This window comes from Hipposideros armiger, unplaced genomic scaffold, assembly GCF_001890085.2.
Source record: "Hipposideros armiger isolate ML-2016 unplaced genomic scaffold, ASM189008v1 scaffold_962, whole genome shotgun sequence".
NCBI lineage: Eukaryota > Metazoa > Chordata > Mammalia > Chiroptera > Hipposideridae > Hipposideros > Hipposideros armiger.
In genome coordinates, this window is record NW_017732312.1 from 384,524 (window position 1) to 393,766 (window position 9,243).

At 40.4% G+C, this 9,243-nt stretch overlaps 1 protein-coding gene across 1 annotated transcript in view; it reads left to right on the forward strand.

Moving 5' to 3' along the window:
- The window catches only part of GAD2 (glutamate decarboxylase 2), a 73,796-nt gene extending 66,439 nt beyond the window's left edge, over positions 1–7,357 (forward strand). The window contains exon 16 of the mRNA XM_019630874.1: positions 4,316–7,357. Within this exon, the coding sequence (XP_019486419.1) occupies positions 4,316–4,489 (174 nt within the window). The 3' untranslated portion in view covers positions 4,490–7,357. The remainder of the gene's footprint in view (positions 1–4,315) is intronic.
- Positions 7,358–9,243: the final 1,886 nt, after the last annotated feature.

Below are 9,243 nucleotides of genomic sequence, written 5' to 3' on the forward strand. Positions count from 1 at the left end.
GGACCTGAGGGCCTGGGGTGCTATGGGGACATGAGGAAGCCTTTGATACAGGAAGGGACAAGAGGCAGACTTAAGGCAGGCGTTCCTCAGACAAGAATCCACAGGCGGTCTATTGAGCACCTCTTGAATTTTTGGCTCTTCTTCATCATTATCTTTTTTTTTTTTTTAAAGATGTTATTGGGGAATTGGGGAAGGGGAACAGTGTTGAGAAATTGGGGGAGGGGACCAGCCAAGTTGTTGTTCTTCAATCTTCGTTGTGGAGGGCGCCAGTCACCATCTGGCTTCCTGTCAGCAGCTCGCAGCCTCTAAGCTCAAGGTGCTGTGTTCAATCTTAGTTGTGGGTGGGCGTAGCCACCATCCCATGTGGGAGTCGAACCCGGCAGTCTTGTTGTTAAGAGCACACACCCTATCCATTGAACCATCTGGGTGGGCAGCAGCTCAGCTCAAGGTGCTGAGTTCAGTCTTAGTTGCGGGTGGACATAGCCCACCATCGAAGAGGCAATCTTGTTGTTACACCAGCTGAGCCATCTGCCACCTGTTGGCAGCTCAGCAACAGCTCAGCTCAGGCGCAGCATCACTGGCCCATGTGGGAATCGAACCGGCGGCCCTGTTGCTCAGAGCTCGCACTCCCAAGCCAACTCCTAACAAACTGAACCACTTGGCCGGCCCCATCATTATCTTCTTATATTTTAAATTTCATTATATTTGATCATTATCTGCATCTCTTCTATCAGCTTTTGTAGTCCTATAAGTGATGGGTGGTCTTTCAAAAGGTCAACTATGGATTTAAAAGTAAGTTGGTAAGGAAGTAGCTCAGCCTCATATTTAAGGTGACTCATTATATGTAATGGGGAATTTAATTGGTAAGATTTTAACATTATAAAATGTCTCATTTATGGTTGTTCTTATTTATTTTTCAATATTTCACTCATGCATCCAAGGTTTAAAAACAAAAAAGGTTTTGTAATACATAGTGAAAAATACATTTCTGTGATAGCTTGTAAGATTATTTCATGATGCTTCCATCTGAGCTCTCTTTGGAGGAGAAAAAAATGTGGATTCAAACTATGAAAGAGTACCCTGGTTATTGTTTTCTTAAGGATTGAAAAAACTGATGGCACACGGGAGAAAACGATACCCTAAAACTCTAAGGCAGCCTCAAAGAGCTCTTGCTACTTAGGCCCTTAGTAAATTCTTCAGCATGGAGTCTTTCTCTCCCTTCACTGACTTTCTTTATTCAGCAAAACCAAGAATGTGACCAAAACAGAAGTCTAGAAATAAGTGAAAACTATATATATTCATCAGAATAGTCAGGATTTTATTTTCCTGCAATTAGTGATTATGTAATGAAGTAAATGTTTCATGTTCCTGCTAGTTTTAGTTCATCAGCATTTTCTGGAAACCAAAAGTCATATGTATTTAGACAGTTATGATTTCCACGGACCCATTAAGTTTCAGAAACTGGGGGGATTCAATTTTACTTTATGCCAAAATCTGTTTGGGACAATGGCTATTACCATTAATCTCTTGACATTTGATTTGCATTTATCTGAAAAGTTGGAGGTGGTTCTCCTCCATAATTAGTGCCATTCATATGTTTTTTTGCTTGTATTGCCCATGAAAACTAAATCAGAGTTTAATTCACTGCATAAACTGTTTTATCAGTTCAAAAGAGCAAGCATGATTTATTGCACAAACAAAACTAAGGAGTTGTTATATGACTTTTTCCCCTTAAATTCCTGCAGACACATGAATTTGGAATTCCTTTTCTAATTTGGAATGTGTCTTCCCAGGAACACATTGACTTGCCAAGCCTCCCACCACAAGTGACAAATTTCATATCCTTAGGATAGAATATTCTAGTAGATCCATTTCAGAGCTTAATCCCAGACTTGAGATATTTAAATTCTTTTTCGTATTTATTCCCTGGGATGAACCTGATGCTCTGCACACATCCCTAATCCTTCGGGCCCAGCACAAACACCCCTCTTTATACTGCCTCTCCATGGAATAGGGAAGGGGTGGGAAGGAACTTGAGAATTTGTTAATCTAGAATCAGGAAATCTCAGTGCTGGGAACACTGTCCACATTTCCAGATGAAGGAATTGGGTTCAGGATATGAAGCAAAGGTGAAATGAAGGTGAAGACAAAGTCTGTCTTTGGCTTTGGCTTTGGTAATGAAGGACAGCAGAGTTTGCACTCCAAAATAGGCTTTTTGGGATATAGATTATTTTCAGCTAGTTGTTAAGGAACAAAAGACTCAGAAACAACCCCAGACCCTTCCCCTTTATCTGCCTAAATGAACTTAGATAGAGGACCTGCTCCAGAAAGGGAGTTACCATCACAGATAACTATAGTTTAACAAGAACTAGGTGTGATAAACAGAGAGAAACCTAGCAAGGCCCATTTGTTCTAAGTCCTCTCTCTGTCTGATAGTTAAAGAAGGCCCAAGAACATTTATTTACGAAACATTTGCTTTTCCATGGCTACGTGAACTGCCTTCCTGCCCTGCGAGGTCCTAAACCACAACCCCCCCCTCTCGTTAGCACCTGAATGGCATCTAGACCTCAACTGCCTGATACCTCCTGTGGTCTCATTACGGCACCCCGAATGTGCATCTGTAGAATAAACTTTGGACATTTTATCCTGTTTCTCTGTCTCTGTTAAATTTGGCCATTAGCCCAGCTAGAAGAACCTAGAAGGTGGGAGGAACATTATGTTTTGCACCCCCACAGTTCTAACAAATCCCCGGGCCTGATGGAAACCGTGTTGATAGTGTGCGAGTACTTTGAAGATGAAAACCTCATTGTGAACCAATGATTATTTAAGTGTTGGCATTGAAAAGTGACATGTTCATAACAGCATTCTGTTTGAATCTAACTATCCTTCATTAAGATGGATCAAACTGTGATGTAAGGGCCTGGTCCCCGTTTTGAACTGAGTTGCCGACTATGTATATGCAAAAGGAGTCTGAAACGTTCCTGATGTATTCCATTCTTCATTACGTGTTTGCAGCAATGAACTTAAAAGGTCAAATGTTATAGTTACAAATTCTGATGGTAAAATATATGGACAGATCGTACATACAGTTAGATATAATTTAAATGTATGCCTTTATAGTTACTAAGGACGCAGGGACCCCTCAATAGGCACCAGCACCACCAGAAAGCCAAAGAAGTGAAAGGCTGCCCTCCAAGAGCTTAGGGTTGAAGTACAGAGATAAACTATATTTTGTCATATGTAAGAGGACAGTAGAAAATTAGAATATGGTCATAATCTGTGGGTAAGGATCATCTATTTACAACTTAAAAGAAAATATGCTAGTGGACAAGAGAAGTCAGGAAGGGCTGCAGAGCAGCTGTAGGACTGAGATGGAAGCTTGGAGTGTGTGTTGGATGTGAACTGGAAGAGAAAAGGGATAGAAGGCAAAGAGAACAAGTGTGACATGGTAAGACGGAGGACAAGTGTGAAGGGATAAAATTATGTTTGGTACATTCAAGGGATATTAAATAAATAAGTCTTGTCAGAGTTGAAGGTTTATTTCAGTGAACACTGGAAAATGAGTCCTCAGAGCTGGGTGACAGAGGGGCTTTGTGCTGTGTGAAGGAGTTTGACCTTAATTTCATAGACAATAGAGAACGGCTGGTGCTGCAGTCATTCAGTCTGGCATGCATGTGGTGAAATCTTTCCTGTGATCTGCTTACGTGTGTGTAAGTCCTGTGGGTTCAGCTTCTTTGCTCGGCTGATTCTTCACCATGATTAAGAAACATATTTCAAAATATCTTATAAACTGAAGTAGTACAAAAGGAGAATGAAAAGAAACTAGAATAAGTTTCTCAAAAAAATTGCTTTAGGTTCCCAAAAGTCTGCTTATTTTCACACATCCCTTGATATTGAGGCTTCCCTGTTGGTAGCCATTCTCTGAACTATGTTTTATTTCTAATGTTTTTACATTTACTGAGCAAGGGGGGGGGGCTCGCTGCCGAACATTGTACTGCTAAACTCTTTAGACTTGGACCAACACCAGATTCTTCCCATTCTCCCCAAACACTAACTAGAAAGTCAACAATAAGGTGGCAAGCACCTGATAACCTACCACCTATTATTTCTCTTATCACCTTTAAGATTTGGATGTATTGAACTGCTCCAGTTCTCCAATCCCAGGAAAACTTGGAGGCAATTCCTTCAAGGAAAAACAAATATGATTCTAATTGTTTAGCTGAAAACTAAAAGTGCTACTTGACAGCAGGTTCTTGGACTAAGGGGAGAGTCTCCAGGAGAAACAGTCACCATATTGAACTATTCTCTCCCACAGGTGGCTCCAGTGATTAAAGCCAGAATGATGGAGTACGGGACCACAATGGTCAGCTACCAGCCCTTGGGAGACAAGGTCAATTTCTTCCGCATGGTCATCTCAAATCCCGCAGCAACTCACCAAGACATTGACTTCCTGATTGAAGAAATAGAACGCCTTGGACAAGATTTATAATAACCTAGCTCACTAAGCTGTTTCAATTCTCTAGGTAGACAATTAAGTTGTCACAAACTGTGTGAATGTATTTGTAGTTTGTTCCAAAGTAAATCTATTTCTATATTGTGGTGTCAAAGTAGAGTACAGTTTAAAAATCAAAAAAACATTGCTCCTTTTAAAATTCCTTTCTTAAGTTTAGAATACCTCTCTAATAATTAGTGACAAGAGGCTGTGTTCTAATCAATAAGGAAAAGCTTAAAATTGTTATAAACTCTTCTCTTACTTTTAATATAGTGTGCAAATCAAATTTTATTTTCACTTCAGAGTAGTAGGATTGAATAGTGCCATATTGCCCCTGAATCATAAAAGGTTCTTTGGGGTGCTGTGAAAAGGATAAAGTAAATATAAAATATATGTTGACAATAAAAACTCTTGCCTTTTTCATAGTATTAGAAAAAAATTTCTAATTTACCTATAGCAACATTTCAAATGTATTTAAATACATATAATTTTACAAAAGGAAAATATATATATTAAAAAGAAATCCTATTTTGTAACATATAGATTTTTATTTTATATGGGTTATACAAACTGCAGGGGCAGATATAAAAAATAAGCCAGATTTTTTTTTTCTCTTTCTTTTAATGGAGGCACAATAAAACACTTAGCAAAGTTATTTTGAAACATAGGCCCACAAAATTCTTAAAAGGTGTGATGCCTTTTTTCTGTTCATGTTATGACTTATCACATCTCTAAAGTCAGTATTATAAAACAAACACAAAATTTCCTTAATATGATTAAGCAGATCGACAATAAGATTCTCTTCCGATTTAAGTTTTTCACCCAGTTAACCCTTTGCAGACCCGCTCAGTAAGCATGATAAGCCAAGCCTCATCTTAGACTAAATTAGGGGAATCGTTTCTATTCTGCTTTCCACTTCAATCTGTTTTGAACAGAATGTTGATGCTGGTTCTTGAGGCATCTTCCCAAACAGTATTCTTTTATTAGGTCATTTGGATTAATTAGGGGAAACAAAAATAAAATCTAATCAGCCTGAGCAAAGAGGAACGAAGTACATTCCAGAATGTGGTGAGCCCAGACAATTAAAGTCAGCTTTGGGAGAACAGATCTCTGTGTGAGAATAATGGTGTCATCCTGGACGCCATATTGCCACTGTCCAAGGAGTCATTTACCTCCTTGGTAATTGCTTGGTCCCCTTCCCTCCCTACTCCTACCTACAAAAGTCTCTCCCACTAGGCTCCCTATTACTGGGCTCCCAAATATTTAATTTCTACTCCATGGGTGGTTTTTGTTTTTGTTGTTGTTGTTCTCATGAAATGAGCTTCTCACCTGGGATTTTGAGACAGCATCTTAAGACCTTTTTTTCTCTATCTCCCATCCAAAATGACCGGAGTATGCAGAGATAATAAGATCCTTAGAATTCAAAATAATATTTTAAAAGCATCCTCTGCCCCTGCAAACCTGACAAAGAGACATGAGCCAACAAGAGCTCCCACTGATACTTATGGAGCCGCAGATGCTCAGATGCTGAGTGCTAGTAGAGGAAACTGCGGACTCATGTATCAGATCGCAGGCACAAATTTAGAAACATTTATCCTTTCTGTATGGATGAGAAATAGTTTTTACCAGTCGGTTCTTTTCCCCAGCCCTGTTCCTTCCAGGCCCTTCCCCAAGTTTGCTGGGAGACTTGTGCAACCGTCTGCAGTGAAATCCCTATCAACCACACATAGCCCAGGGAAGGAGGTAAATAAAAGCCAAATAAGTCCCGGTATTTTAATAAATACTCCTTAAAGTAGTCTGTAATCCACTCAGGAGGGAAGGAGTGAGGGAGGAAGATTGTTCTGAACATTAGCCAAAATTCCCAGTGCCAAAGGCCTTCGTGTGGGACCATTCTTTACAAATTTTAGAAAAGTTTGGTTTTAGCTTTAATCAGGAATGACATGATTATTTTCATTTATACAGCAATATTGTGTTTATTATTTTCAAATACTTGAAAAAAAGTGTGGTGTGTCTTAATCTGAGACATAGAAATGGCATGGACTTCATGTACTGTCACAAGGCTGTGAGGAAAGAAAAGGAAATCAATTGTGTGTGTAACTGTGTTGCCTTTATTATATTGATAGTACTGTCTTGTCACCTCAGATTGGGGTTGTGCACTTTAGATCTGACCTGTACAGTGTTGCAAATCAACATGTGTTGCTGTAAAAGCTTGTACAATATATTATTGATATGTCTTTTTCTGTGTGGTAGCTGTATTGATATTCTGAGAACTACATTCGCATCTGTTCCTGTGCTCTCTCCCTCCCTCTCTTTGCTAAACTGTACGCCCTCCACATCAGCTCTAATACAGAACATGCCCCCGGCTAAGCTTCCCACTGAGAAATCTCCTTCGAGAATTGTGCGGTTTCACAAAATGCGAGGTGAACGCTACTTCGTCTCTGAGGACAGAAGACACGAATTATGGAATGTCATGGACTGCTAAAATTGCAGGTGTTGTCCCTGCTGGGGTTTGGAGTAGGTGCCACTCCTCGAAATAAGGACAAAGAAAGCACAAGTGTAAATATAGTGCAGGACAAGGAAGAAAGGAACCTAACAATGGAGATCATCTTGCACGTGCTCTCCTGTTTTCAAATGCTAAGTACAAACACTGTGTATTTATTAGTTACATGTGCCAAAATACTGTTCCCAATTGATGTTTCTGAAAGACATCACCGTCTCCCCAACATTATTCCATTACTAAAGACAGAAAAAAATATAAACATGTGGCAACCTGTTCTTCTTACCAAATATAAACTTGTGTGTGATCAAAGTATTTTATCTGTGTCATCTCTCTAAACCCAAATAAATGTGTAAGTGTGGACACATTTCAGGCTTAGAATGCTTATTTCTGACCTTGCCATGTTACGGAGCTAATTTTTAATAAACTGCATGAATAAAAGGCCCTTCACTTGCCACAGAGCTCAGCGTGGGCCTTTGGGTCTTTGTTGGGGAAAAGGGGCTCTTACTTCTGCAGTCAGCCTCTACTGTACCTTCTGAAGAATATTGTTTACCACCCTGGTTTCTCCTTCAATCAGATCCAACCTTTTAAAAAAATTTTATTATGGAAAATTTCAGGTACATACGCAAGTAGAGAAAATAGTACAATAAACTCCCATGAAGGCTTCACCCCACTTCAACATTTGCTGATTCAGAGCCTAAATCTCGTTTCATCCATTCCCCCAGCCCATATCCTCCCCCAACACCAAATTATTTTTATATGAATCTGTAAAAGAGAAGGACTCAAAAAAAAAAAAAGCCCTCACTGCAATTATGCCAACAAAAACTATAACAGTAACACTGCCATAACGATATGAAATACCCAGTTAGAGTTCTCATTTCCCCGATTCTCAAATCTATAGCAAAACCCATGGCCCATGGCTTGTGGTCCAAGAAACCCAGTAAGGCCCCTCACACCTTTCGGGACAGCTGGGGCATATGCAATTCAGGTGCACAACACGACGCTGTATACACATGGGCTATTGAAGCGCAGGCAGATGAAAAGCTAAGAAAACCATGGAAATTTAATTGGTGGAGTATATCCTGATATGCCTTGCCAGGGTGTTCTGTGGCCAAATAAATACAAATCAGATTTAGTATATGTTATGAACGCTTATGAGTGCTATAATGTCACGGGAGGAGGTACCCTAAAGGACTGGGTTTTGGTGGCCTGGAAACCTATGCTCCTGCTAGGAGAAGTAGGATCCATGCACTCACGTTTTCATTCCTCCAATGAGGCATCTCCTGGAGCAGCTGCTGGAGTCAGACTGCCAGGCCTCAGATGCCAGCTCTGCCATTCATTAGCTCTGTGACCCTGAGCAAATCACTTAACCTCTTGAAACCTCAGTTCGCTCATCTGTTAAGAGAGGACAAAAATAGCAATTTACTCAAGGGTGATAATCAAGATTCAAATGAGAAGAAAGCCCAATGCTTGCAGCATGGTGAATGTTTACTATATGTTAATTTTATTTTTATTCTGTGTTGCTGCCTGTAAGAACCAGGCTTCAGATGCAAGCCCTCCATCCTCCTTAACTCATCTACAAAAGATTGTCCTGAACACACAGAGGAGGCGCCAGCAGCATCTCCCTGTAGAAAGCCATTTTATGAATGATCCGTGAGGACAGCAGGCTGATGACTGAGGCCGCCTCAGTCGCAGCCTTAGGCCTAGCTTTAATCGAGACTGGGAAGAGACCTAGAAAGCCTGGGGCAGGATAGCTGAGGAAAAACGAAGAGCAAGAGGAAGAAGGCTACTTTAGTTGGAACGAATTATCTAGTACTTGTTCTGAACTCCTTTCCCAGGGGAATGTCCTTGTCTCAGACAGGCGGCCATCAGAGTTAGAGTGAAATGAAGTGGGACATCAGGTTTGGCTTCATTGGAATTGCTAGTATAGTCACTTATCTGACTAAGACTTCCAGCTTCCGTTTATACAATGGGGCTCAATTGTTGGGGGCATACCGGAAGGAAGAGTGACTTAATCTTCCTCAAGCCATTAAAGAGTTTCCAACACCTCAAAAAGCAAGTAGCAAAGAAACACTAAAAGTTCTGAATTGAAGGTCATCGCTGCCCAGGACCTGCTGTCATTGACACATGCACCTGGATAAATACACAAACTACACGCTCAAGCGGATGCACAGCCACTTCTCTACTTGGAACCCTGCTTCTCACTTTTGGAAAAAAATGTTTGTGGTCTCTATGAAAGTGTCAGCACTGAGGC